Source organism: Tribolium madens, unplaced genomic scaffold, assembly GCF_015345945.1.
Source record: "Tribolium madens isolate multiple individuals breed KSU strain unplaced genomic scaffold, Tmad_KSU_1.1 Scaffold_20;HRSCAF=117;Tcas5.2_LG4, whole genome shotgun sequence".
Classification (NCBI taxonomy): domain Eukaryota; kingdom Metazoa; phylum Arthropoda; class Insecta; order Coleoptera; family Tenebrionidae; genus Tribolium; species Tribolium madens.
In genome coordinates, this window is record NW_025400985.1 from 1,272,386 (window position 1) to 1,285,688 (window position 13,303).

General features: G+C 31.3%; 2 protein-coding genes across 7 annotated transcripts in view; both read left to right on the forward strand.

Annotated features, from left to right (window-relative positions):
* The window catches only part of LOC123005449 (apoptosis-stimulating of p53 protein 1), a 220,037-nt gene extending 214,710 nt beyond the window's left edge, over positions 1 to 5,327 (forward strand). For all 6 annotated transcript variants that reach the window (XM_044399209.1, XM_044399212.1, XM_044399214.1 and 3 more), the window contains 4 exons: positions 3,078 to 3,283; positions 3,337 to 4,667; positions 4,718 to 4,917; positions 4,997 to 5,327. In XM_044399209.1, the coding sequence (XP_044255144.1) occupies positions 3,078 to 3,283; positions 3,337 to 4,667; positions 4,718 to 4,917; positions 4,997 to 5,029 (1,770 nt within the window). In that variant the 3' untranslated portion in view covers positions 5,030 to 5,327. The remainder of the gene's footprint in view (positions 1 to 3,077; positions 3,284 to 3,336; positions 4,668 to 4,717; positions 4,918 to 4,996) is intronic.
* Positions 5,328 to 8,568: 3,241 nt separating this feature from the next.
* Positions 8,569 to 13,303, forward strand: part of LOC123005116 (nose resistant to fluoxetine protein 6-like) — a 7,597-nt gene continuing 2,862 nt past the window's right edge. The window contains exons 1-6 of the mRNA XM_044398735.1: positions 8,569 to 8,842; positions 8,889 to 9,085; positions 11,372 to 11,586; positions 11,630 to 11,706; positions 11,755 to 11,945; positions 11,993 to 12,322. Coding sequence (XP_044254670.1) covers positions 8,569 to 8,842; positions 8,889 to 9,085; positions 11,372 to 11,586; positions 11,630 to 11,706; positions 11,755 to 11,945; positions 11,993 to 12,322 — 1,284 coding nt within the window. The remainder of the gene's footprint in view (positions 8,843 to 8,888; positions 9,086 to 11,371; positions 11,587 to 11,629; positions 11,707 to 11,754; positions 11,946 to 11,992; positions 12,323 to 13,303) is intronic.

Below are 13,303 nucleotides of genomic sequence, written 5' to 3' on the forward strand. Positions count from 1 at the left end.
AAAATTTGCAATTAATTTGAAATAAGAAAATTGGGGTATGCAAAAGCTGAATTGTGTAAAAAATTAGTCAATATTGTTTCTTGATTTTTTACAAAATTTCACAAATATTAAAAAAAAAACTTTTTCAGATTTAACGTGCAAAATTGTAAGAAAAGTCGAAAAAAAGTGTAATGACGATTACACAATGTTCAAAAATTTTGTAAAACCTTGATCAATCGATCCGAGAAAACAGTTTGATGGATCGATTTAAAAATTAATAGAGCTATTATTAAAACAACAAAAAAATTACTTTTTTCTCTTTTTTTTAAATCAATGTTGAGAGTGTAAAAGTTTTTTTTTAATTGTAAAAACAACTTGTAGGGAATTTATTCCAATTTTTGAAACTATTCTTATATTTTCTGTGCGGTCATTGGTTGCTAAGTTATCGATGATAAAAGACATTAAACCTCAATTATAATTATAATACATCAATTATAATATAATAAATTTTTCAGAAATTTTATACATACAGGGTGACCCAAAGAAAAAAAAAGAAACCAAGACACGGTGTGTTTTTAACAAATATTTATTTTTTGTTATTTGGGTAATTTTTTCGGTCTATCAGAGTTCTTTAATCCAAATTTGTAATAAAATATTTTGAAATTTAATAATTTGTATTGTTTTCAAGTAGGTATCAAAAAAAAAAGAAAACGAAAATAACTAATAATAATATAAAAGAACTAATAAATTGCGAACATTTTAATTCATTTCGAATCTTGTAATTTTCTCAAAGGAAAATGCTCTAAATTCATTGAAATAAGCAGAAATAACACATTTCAGGCTTTATTTTGCAATTTTTCTACCTTGTTTTGACAAAAACTTTTGGATCTTTTCAATTTGGAGTTTTACAGTAAAAAACATTCTAAATCTATCGAATTTTCATTTTTTCTTCTTTGTTGTGGCAAAATCTTTGGAACTTTGTGAGTTTCTCAGTCAAACACGCTGTAAATTCATTGAAGTAAGAGAAAATAACAAATTTCAGATTTGCTTTAATTTTTTTTTCTTGTTTTGACAAAAAACGCGCTAAATACATGGAAAAAAAGTTTAATTTTTCAATTTTTCTTTTTTGTTTTGCAATTAGTGCGAAGTTTGTTTTTTGCGTTTCTGGGGGTTAATCGTACGATTTTTAGATCTGTTTTGACAAAATCTTTTGAATTTTTGGCTTAAAAATAAGCAAAATTGGTCAATAATATCTGAAATAGCGAAATTCTAAACTAGAACATGGAATTTCTGTTCTATTTAAGCAAAATCTTTTGAAATAATCCAGTTTCTGTTTTGAAAATGTGCTGATTCAGACCTAAAACGATGATTTTTTCCTGTTTTTGGCGAAATTTTTTAAATTAAGTGCGTTTTAGCTCAAAAGCCTTAAAATAAGTAAGTTGTTGGGGCTATTTATAAAAAATCTTTTAAAATAATTTAGTTTCTGTCTCAAAGTAGCAGTTTTAATGTCTGGATTTTTTAAAGTAATTTTTTAATTCTGTATACATAGGTACTAAAAAAGATAAATACAAAAAATATTATTTTTTGTTAATTACAACAAAGAAACCGAGACACGGTGTATTTTTATCAAAACAAATATTTATTCTCTGTTATTTGGGTAATCTTTTTGATTGGATTTTTGGTCTATCAGAGTTTAACCCAAATTTGTAATAAAATATTTTGTAGGTATAAAAAAAAGGAAAACGAAAATAGCTAATAATAATAATAAAAAATAACTGAAAAATCGCAAAAATTCTAAATTCATTAAAATAATAAAAATAAAACATTTCAGGCTCATTTTGGACAACATATCTTTCGAATTTTGTAATTTTTCAGAGGAAATTGCTCTAAATTTATTAAAATAAGCAGAAATAACACATTTCAGGTTTAATTTAGCAATTTTTTACCTTGTTTTAACAAAACTTCTGGATCAATTTGGAGTTTCACAGTAAAAAACATTGTAAATCTATCGAAATCATAAAAAATTACGGACGACAGAAGTAATTTTCATTTTTTCTTCTTTGTTTTGACAAAATCTTTAGAATTTTGTGTTTCTCAGTGAAACACGCTGTAAATTCATTGAAATAGGAGAAAATAACGAATTTCAGATTGGCTTTCATTTTTTTTTCTTGTTTTGACAAAAAACGCGCTAAATACACGGAAACATAGAAAAATAACATATTTCAAGCTTTATTTTGCAATGAGTGCAAAGTTTTCTTTTCTTTGGTTTCTGAGGGTTAATCGCACGATTTTCTGATCTGTTTTGACAAAATCTTATGAATTTTTGGCTTAAAAATAAGCAAAATTGCTCAATCATGTCTGAAATAGTGAAATTCTAAACTAGGACGAGGAATTTCTGTTCTATTTAAGCAAAATCTTTCAAAATAAGCCAGTTTCTGTTTTAAAAATGTGGTGATTTAGACCTAAAACAATGCTTTTTGGCCTGTTTTCAGCGAAATTTTTTAGCTCAAAACCCTTAAATAATTTATACAAAAACTTTGCAAATAATTTAGTTTCTGTCTCAAACCAGCAGTTATCAACTGAAATATCAAAGAACATAACTATCCGGTCCATGTATTATTGATTTAACTAATACAAATTTCCCCAAGTTAGTGGACCAAAAAAAAAAAGAATAAAAAAATTAGAATTTTTTTTCTCTCGCTATTTCTGAGGATTGCATAATAACCGTCGCTCAGAAAACTTTTTCCAAAACTAGAAACTTGGAGCTTCGAAATGGATTTTTTAAATCTAAATACGACCATTTTTCATTAAGGTGCAGTGCAGTCTTTCAAAAATCACCAAAAAATTTAAGAAATTTTTAGGAATAGTATATAAAAGTTCATGTAGAATGTTTTGTCGTTTTGAAGTACCCGAGATAACAACAATCATTTTTCAAGGAGTTTTTAACTGAAAAGCTCAATTTTGAATTAATATAGAAAATGGAAAAACAAAATAATCGTTGATTTGTCCATTTTCTCGAAGAATAATAGAAAATTGAAGACATTTTTGCTAATGGAAATTGATCACAATTTTTATCTAATCCTCTTGTTGTTTTCCAGTACCGTAACAAACTAAATGAGCAACAAAATCAAAGACTAAACCAACAACGAGAAGCTCTAACAGCTCGGCAAGAGGAAATGAGCGCTATCGACAAGCGAATTTCCGAATTACAAGAGAGATTACATAAGAAACGCTTACTAAATCAACAACTTGCCAATCAGATCAGTGCAGCTTCGCATAAAGCGGCCTATCACCAACTAGTTCGGTTAGTAGAACCAAAAATCACAAAAAAACTTAAAATAATTTTTTTTTGATTAGATTGACAGGTGAACAGGCCCGAAAACCGGCCAACCAACCCCCAAATGGCCTTTCGAGGGGTAACATCGCCGCCGTGGAGCCCTACAACCACGTCCCTTTGCGCACCGGCCAAAAGGAAACCCCCACATATCACCCCGTGTACCATATCAAAAAAGACGACTTGCAAACCCCCAATCAGGAGCCTCAAGACAAAATGGGCTACGAAAATGACACTCTTAAGGAGTTTACAGTCTCAAAATCGGACCCCAAATATCAAACTTTGCCATACAACACGAAATTTACTGTTAATTTATTACCGAATCGAATAGTGAGAAACGAAATAGACAATACAGATAGTAAAGATAACGAACACATATCAAATTTGACACATATGACAGTCCATAGCGCCCCCTTGACTCTAGTTAACAAGAACATCGCAACCCCACTCAACCAGAAGCGCCAAATTGAGGGTCCCGTGCCCCCGAAGCCCATCAGTAGCGTCGCCCCCACGTCGGTCCACCACTCGAGCATCCCCTCAAACATCTACCAAACATCCTCGATCAAAGTCCAACCAGTGGAGCCCCAAACCCAGGTGCTATCGCCCCCCCAAGCCACCAGCACTCCTGAGGTGGCCAAGCCGGCATTGCCGCCAAAACCGCCCCCGCGGCAAACCCTGACTGACCCTGAACCGCCCCCACTCCCCCAAACCGAGCCCCCCGACGACTCCGCCCCCAAACCCAACGAGATGGCAATCAAAGCAAAACCACTCACTATTAAGAAGCAGCAATTGGGGGAATTGCCAAAATTACGAAACAACACGACGAAAGTGGCGAAACGGCCCGAACAAACCCTCCAATTACCCGAAGAGAGGAGTGATGATGATGATGAGGTGAAGGAGGACGAAAACGGGGTGGTGCGACGTTGCAAGAAGGGTAATTTGAAGTCGGGGAAGTCCAATCTTGCCAGGAGGGTGAGTTTTGACCCTTTGGCCCTCCTCCTGGATGCGAGTCTTGAAGGGGAGTTGGAGTTGGTGAAGAAGACGGCCACGCAAGTCACCAATCCCAGTGCTGCCAACGATGAGGGAATCACAGCGTTGCATAACGCCATCTGTGCGGGGCATTTCGAAATTGTTAAGTATTTAGTGGAGTTTGGGTGTGATGTCAACGCGCAGGATAGTGACGGGTGGACGCCGTTGCATTGCGCCGCGAGTTGCAACAATGTTGCAATGGTGAAGTTTCTGGTCGAGCATGGGGCTTGCATCTTTGCAACCACGTTGAGCGACCATGAAACAGCCGCGGAGAAGTGCGAGGAGGACGAGGAGGGGTTCGACGGCTGCTCGGAGTATTTATACAGTGAGTTGCATACTTGGCTTTTTCTACAACTCGTTTACGATTTTTTTAAGGTGTGCAAGAGAAACTGGGGATTTTGTCAGGAGGGGTGGTGTATGCAGTGTTCGACTATACGGCGCAGCAAGCCGATGAGTTGAGTTTCAAAGCCGGACAACAATTGACCGTTTTGAGGAAAGGGGATGAGAATGAGAGGGAATGGTGGTGGTCGAAACTAGGTGATAAGGAGGGATATGTTCCTAGAAATCTTCTTGGGGTAAGGGAATAAAATGCCCTCGGCCCCTAGCGGTCGCCTCTCGCGTTAACTACTATTCTTATAATTTTTTTTGTTTCAGCTTTATCCAAGGGTGAATCGAAGTGAAGAATAGTATTATACATTTTTGTATGATGGATATTTAAGTACCTTTGCCTTTTGCTAAACTATGTATATTATTATATAAAAAATGGGAATAAAAAGGACAAGTTTAATACCTTTGCTCAATATAATTTGTATATTGTGACAGTTTCAAGGTTTTTCTGTTTGTTAAGTTTGTTTGTAACAAGTTTATTCGATTAGGTATTATTGTTTTTATTGCTTTGAAGTAATAAGCGTTTTAATATATTTTTGACATATGTAAATATATAAATATGAAAAATAATTATTTACAATAAAAATATTGACTATAATGCAGTGCTTTTCACACCACCAAAATACCCACAGTGCTGTCGACTAAAAAAATAAAATTCACCAAATCCGAATTGAAAAAGTTGACTTTGCACCCATTTTCGCCAAATTACAAAAAAACGATTTAAATCTTTCCTTTTACATAAACTGAGTGGTTAAAGCTTGAGTTATGCAAAAAAACAATTTAGTGATTTTTTATTCGGTTTGACAAAATCTCGCAAAAAAAGAGTTTCCAGTTAAAAAATCTGCTAAAACTTGGAAAAAGACCAAAAGTGCCATTTTTTGACCTAAAATGTAGTTTTTCGGTCTGTTTTTGGGGAAATAATTGCGTTTTTAGCTGAAAGACGTGCTAAGACGCACAAGAACTGAAAAAATTATCTAATTTTCGACTTAGTTTGTTGATTTTTTAGATTGTTTTAGCAAAATCTCACAAAAAACTGAGATTATGGAACAAAAAATGTTTCTTGGGCAAATTGTGTGGTTTCTCGGCTAATTTTTGGCTCCAATTTGCTGAAAAAGTCAGTTAAATCGAGTGAAACAAACAAAATAATCACCAGACTAGAAAGAAAATTACCAGATCCGAGTTGAAAAAGTGCCCAATTTACAACTATTTTTACCAAATAATAACAATTTCAACTTTCAAATAGTTTTGAAGTTTACAGTTTTGTTTAGATAAAGTAAATGGTTAAGGCCTAAGAGTTAGGTAAAAACAATTTAGTTAGTTTTCAGCTTAAAAATCTGCTTAAACTATCGAAAAAAACTAAAAATGTCATTATTTTTGGCTTCAATTGTAATTTTTCGGCGTGTTTTTAGCAAAGTTTTGCGAAATAATTGCGTTCTAACTGAAAAACAACGCTAGAAAACGGAAAAAAATAAATAATTTGTTGATTTTTTGGATTGTTTTATCAAAATCCCCCAAAAAGCTGAAATTTTGATACAAAAAATGTTTCTCGGCCAATTTATGTGGTTTCTCAGCTAATTTTTGACTCCATTTTGCTCTAAAATTAGTTAAATTCAGTGAAACAAACAAAGTAATTACCAGGCTAGCAAAAAAATCACCAGATCCGAGTTGCAAAAGTTGTCAAATTTACACCTACTTTCACCAAATAAAAATAACAATTTAAATCTTTTAAATAGAATCGAAAATTTACGGTTTTTTACATAAAGTGAAGTAAGAGTTAGGTAAGGAAAAACAATTTAATGACTTTTGACTTGAAAAAAGTTTTCAGCTTAAAAATATGCTTAGATAAAACCCAAAAATGTCATTTTTCGGTTTAAAATGTAATTTTTCGGCGTGTTTTTGGCGAAATAATTGCGTTTCTAGCTGAAAGACGTGCTAAAACCATCGAGATCTGAAAAATTATATAATTTTCGACTTAATTTGTTGATTTTTTGGATTGTTTTATCAAAATCTCGCAAAAAACGGAGATTTTGGTACAAAAAATGTTTCTTGGCCAAATTATGTGGTTTCTCGACTAATTTTTGACTCCATTTTCCTCAAAAAATCAGTTAAATCGAGTGAAACAAACAAAATAATTACCAGACTAGAAAAAAATTACCAGAACCGAATTGTTTGAAAAAATTGCTCAATTTACAACTATTTTTACCAAATAATAATAACAATTTCAACTTTCAAATAGTTTTGAAAGTTTACAGTTTTGTTTAGATAAAGTAAATGGTTACGGCCTAAGAGTTAGGTAAAAAACAATTTAGTTAGTTTTCAGCTTAAAAATCTGCTTAAACTATCGAAAAAAATCTAAAAATGTCATTATTTTTGGCTTAAATTGTAATTTTTCGGCGTGTTTTTGCCAAAGTTTTGCGAAATAATTGCGTTCTAACTGAAAAACAACTCTAGAAAACTGCAAAAATATATAATTTGTTGATTTTTTGGATTGTTTTATCATAATCTCGCAAATACTGAGATTTTGGTACAAAAAATGTTTCTCGGCCAAATTATGTGGTTTCTCGACTAATTTTTAACTCATTTTTAAAAAAAAATCAGTTAAATCGAGAAGAAAATTATCACCAGGCTAGGAAGAAATTCACCAGATCCCAGTTGAAAAAGTTGACAAATTTTTACCAAATAAAAATAACGATTTCATCTTTCAAACAGTTTTTTACATAAAGTGAGTGGTTAAGGCCTTACAGTTATATAAAAAAAACAATTTAGTAAGTTTCTTAAAAATCTGTTTGAACTCTAGAAAAAACAAAAGTGCCTTTTTTGAGTTAATATTTTGTTTTTTTATGGGTTATTTTATCAAAATCTCTCCAAAAACTAAGATTTTGGTAGAAAAACATGCTTTTCGGCCAAACTATGTGGTTTATTGGCTCAATTTTGCTCAAAAACCAGTTAAATTGAGTGAAACAAACAAAATAATCACCAGGCTAGGCCAAATTCACCAAATAAAAAAACCATTTAGTGTTTTTGTGTCGATATGACAAAATCTTGCGAAAAAAATAATTTAATTTTCAACTTAATTTCTTAATTTTTTGTTTTACCAAAATCTTGCAAAAAAACTGAGATTCTGGTCAAAACATTTTGTGTTTTTTCGGCTAGATTTTGACCCAATTTTGCAAAAAAAATAATCACTAGACTAGCAAGAAAATCACCAGATCTTGAAAACAAGTAGGTAAGTCAGTTTTCTGTATGCGGTTTTAGAGAAAACGTCAATTTTAACCAAGGCCACTGTAAGGCCTGCTAGATCCAGATACCGACTCACAGGTCTTCTCCTATTGATCACTCTGTAGATTTCTTATGCCAGTTTTAACCAGATGGCGCAAGGGATCAAATATGCTTCAAAAACATCGTTTTTATTAAAAATTTACAGCAATTTTTCATGGTTTAGACATTTTCTCCTGAAATATTCTCATTTTTGCATTCTTTCTAACACTAGAAGGTCGAATATAGATAATAAAATGCACAAATTTTTCCAAGTTTTGAAACAGAAATTGTGTGAAAGTGTGTAAAAAAGGCTCATTTCCGCCCTTAATTAGGTCGTAAAAATTCAATTAGCATTCCCTGTGGAATAATTTATACGAGAGTCGCACAAATCGGTGCAAATTTATTACCAATTAAGCTCAGTAGTTGTGTAATAATTCAAATTTCGTTTTATCGAAAAAGAAGTTTCCATAATTAAAAATTGAAGCCTCAATTTCGTTCGACAGACACTTTGACAGCTAATAATTTCGAGAAAACTTGCAAGTTATAAAAACTGTTTGAACTCGCTTCGAATTTACTCCAATATGAAGCTCCAAACCGTTCCAATTTTCCTTTCAATATGTTCATTTGTGAAATGTACTGAAAATTCCGTGACTCCGCCAATAAGCTCAATAAAAAATGAGAGTAGCGGTCCTGAAAAAATCCGACAGCCGGTGAAATTAAACCTGAAACAGGGCTTATTCATGAACCAGCTTTTGGCGATGTATACTTTAGGAGAAGAATCTAATCAGCTTTGTAAGGAGCATTCGAAGGAGCTTAGCGTCGGCCTGAGAGCTTTCGAGCCTTGGGCTTTGAAAAGTAAATAAAGGTAAGTTTTATGCAAAATTAGCGTTGTGTGTTTTAGTGTTTGATTCGTCTTCGAAATTGCAAGCGGGGATATTGGAGGGGAACTTGTTTGAATTCGGGGCCTTTCAGCAATGTATACAAATTTACAGGAGTACCAACCATGGGCCAATTAGGGGCAAATTTTGCTCGCTTAAAGTCAAACCCGATATCGAGCTTTTGCAAAAAATTCTACAGTTTCGGAACATTTCCAGAAGAGTAAGATTTCAAGAATAAATCGCTGAATTTCAGCCAATTAAAATAATTGACACGCTTTCATAATGAAAAGTGCAGCTTTTCATTAAAATGTTTTATTCGATACTAATGTTTATGTTTTAATTAATTACAAAGCAAATAAAATTTTCCAGGAACTGCAAACAAAACAAAAAATTGTTTACAGGAAAACTAAAAACAATCTTTTTAGGTTTATTTCAGCAGCAAAAAGTGTTAAAACTCCAAGTTATACAAATTAGAACAGTAGAAACTACATTTTTGGATCATATTTTCTGTAATTTTTTTTTAAACCTGAAACTGAAAAAAATTGAAATTTAGGTTTATTTCAATAACAAAAAATGTTAATTTCAAGTAGCAGAAACTATATTTTTGAGTCATAATTTCGGTTAATTAATTACAAAACATTTTTTTTAGAAAATGCTGATATTCATTGAATTAAAAATGAACCTAAAATTAAAAAGAAATTGATCACAGAAAACCTAAAAAGGTCGTTTTAAAAGCTTATTTCAATAGGAAAAAAATTGTTAATATTCTAAGTTTTAAAACAGCAGAAACAAAATTTTTGGCTCATATTTTTTGTTAATTATGTAATTACAAAGCAATTTTTTTTTAACTGAAAATATTGGTTTTAATAAATGCGAACCTAAAACTGAAAAAACTTAATTACAAAGGACGTAAATTTTTTTTGATTTAAGTTTATTTCATTAGCAAAAAATGGATTAAAATTTCAGATTTTACAACCGCAGAAATTATATTTTTAAGTCATATTTTGGGTTAATAAATTATAAAGCAATTTTTTCTAAAAACTGCAAATATTCACTATATACAAACTTGCAACTGAAAAAAATCGATTATAGAAAACCTAAGTTTATTTCAGTAACAAAAAAAGTGTCAAAACATCAAATTTTACAACAGCAGAAACTATATTTTTGGATCTTATTTTCTCTTAATTAATTATAAAGCAAATTTTTTATAGGAATTGCAAATATTCATTTAAATAAATTCGACCTTGTAACTGAAAAAAAATTAATTACAGAAAACCTAAATGATCTTTTTAGGCCTATTTCAGCAGCAAAAAAAGTATTGAAATTCTAAGTTTTATAACAGCAGGAACTATATTTTTGTATTATATGTATTTTCGGTTAATTACAATTACAATTACAAAGCAATTTTTTTAAACCTGAGACTGAAAAAACTTGATTATAGGAAATTTAGGTTTATTTCATTAACAAAAAAGTGTTAATATTCCAAGTAGCAGAAATTATATTTTTCGGTCATATTTTCGGTTAATTAATTACAAAACAATTTTTTTTAGGAAATGTTGTAAATTAAAATCGAACCTAAAACTGAAAAAAAAATGATCACAAATAACCTAAAAAGATCGTTTAAAAGCTTATTTCAATAGGAAAAAAAGGTGTTCATTCCAAGTTTTACAACAGCAGAAACAAAATTTTTGGATCATATTTTGGGCTAATAAATTATAAAGCAAATTTTACTAAAAACTACAAATATTCACTTAATTAAATTTGAACTTGAAACTGAAAAAAATTGATTACAGAAAACCTAAAGTTTATTTCAGTGGCAAAAAAAGAGTTAAAATATCAAATTTTACAACAACAGAAACTAAATATGGTACATTTTTGGATCATATTTTCGGTTAAATAATTACAAAGCAATTTTTTTCTAGAAACTGCAAATATTTATTTAAGATAATTAAAAAAAGTTCCTTTTAAGCTTATTTTAATAGCAAAAAAAGTGTTGAAATTCCAACTTTTACAACAGAAGAAACTATACTTCTGATCATATTTTGTAAAAGTAAATTAATTACAAAGCAATTTTTTAAAGAACTGCAAATATTCATTTAATTAAATTCGATCTTGAAACTGAAAAAAATTGATTACAGCAAACCTAAAAGAATTTTTTAAATGTTTTTTCAGTATGAAAAAAAGCTCGAAATAAGTGTTAAAATTACAAGTTTTACAACAGAAGAAACTACATTTTTAGGTCAAACTGAAAAAATTGATTATAGAAAACCTAAGCTTATGTGTTTTTTGCTTTTATTATAATTGGAAAATATATTTTTTTTAAATTGTTCGAAACAACGTAACATTTTCGCTATTTCCTCTCTCATAGTTGGCGATTATTGAGAAATACCATTTGAGTTAATAGTGTGGACGCTGAAACTGCTTTAAATTACGGTTTCAGTGCGCACATTTTAATCTCTGAAATCTGAAATGGGTTGTGGCAAACCCCTATTACTGTAAATTTCAGCGATTTTCAAAAGTGCACCAATTCGTGAGCTCCGCAGCCCTGGCATGGTCAGTGTGCGTCCCCGACTCTTGCTCAACCCAAGACGTTTTCAGCCACTTTTCAAAATTATTTTACAGCCTTTCTGAAGGCTTAAACGTCACAATTTCGCTCCGTGACAAAGACTGCGTCACAATCTTCGACGACGAGCCTTTAAACGCAACCGAACTATCCATAATGTAATTTTTTCAGGTAATTTTCAAGTTTAACGACTTTTTTCAGCGTTTTTTTATTGGGTTTTCTCAGCATCGTTGCAATTTCATCCCTGTTGCATGTGTTCTATTTCACGTCAGATGAGGGTAATTCAGGGATTCCCATGCAAGTCCCAGATAAATTTCAGATTTCAGCATCAAAACATAAACTCGTGACTACATTTTCAGCTTATGCGAATTCCAGACGAGTCTTCTCCAAGGGCCCCAATTCCGGCCTGGATTGCGTGCATGGAATTCGCGTTTTGAGCACTTGTTACGTCGTAATTGGGCACAGATATCTCATGTTGATGTTCTTTCCAGTTGTCAACAGTCTGAAAATTATGGATGTGGGGTTTTACTCCTGAAACACACCACATTAATGTGTTTTTTTAAGTGGGTTTTGTACTATAGAAGCACGGCTATTACCGGAGGAACTCTTTGCGTGGATACATTTTTCATGATAAGTGGAATGCTGGTGAGTGTGGGCTTTTTTCATGAAGTGGAAAAAACGCAGAAGATGAATTGGGTGCTTTTTTATCTGTACCGTTATATGAGAATAACACCGCCCTTGGCCCTCGTTGTTCTTTGGTATTCGACGCTGGTCCAGCACTTAGGCTCAGGGCCGTTGTGGCACGAAATGCTGGATATTGTCCAGAAACCGTGCCAGGAATATTGGTGGGCGACGCTGTTGCATGTGCAAAACTACGTGCATCCCTTCCCATTGGTGAGGAGTAAGATTATATGCACGAAAAATTCGTAAAATATGCGCATATACAGGGTGAATATAAAGTATGGAACCAAGCGGTTTTATTTTTAATCATTTGCCTCCAGAAAATAATAATTAATATAAATTAAAGTAGTATAAAAAACGTGATCGTATTTTCAGAACGAAATTTTGTTTTGTTTTTGAGTTATGCGATTTTTTTTGTCAAAACTGCAATTTATGTGAAAAAATTTTTTGAAAAAATTAAATTAATAAGATAGTTGTAATCCTTAGAGTATAGCTTTTATAAGAAAAATGATTTTATAGTATGCTGCCATTTAAAAAAATATTTTTTTTGTAGAACTCAAAAACAAAAGGAAATTTCGAAAAATTTTATTCTTGTTAAATCATCACATTTTTATAGTACTTTATCACTCATCAATTAGTTTTTTCAAGAAATAAATAGTTTAAGCAAAAAACGTTTGGATCCATACTTTTTATTCACCTGGTATATGCACGTATTTTCGCAAAATATGCACAAGATATTAAGAAATATGCTCCAATAAAATAAAATATAGTAATAAAAAAGTTGGGATAAGCTTTTATTCTCGAGAATAAATAAATTGGTTTTGCTTCAGACAAGCCATTTAAATAACCCAGAGGACCTAAAAAATTATTTTTTTATTTTTAGTTTATTTCATTAGCAGAAAAAGGGTTAAAATTTCAGATATCATAACCGCAGCAAATTTGGTTAATAAATTATGAAGCAAATTTTTCTAAAAACTGCGAATATTCATTTAACTAAATTTGAACATGAAACTGAAAAAAAATGATTGCAGAAATTCTAAGTTTATTTCAGCAACAAAAAAATATTAAATTTTCAAGTTTTACAACACTGAAAACTACATTTTTGACCATATTTTCTGTTAATTAATTAGAAAACATTTTTTTCTAGGAACTGCAAATGGTAATTTAATTAAATTCAAACATGAAACTAAAAAA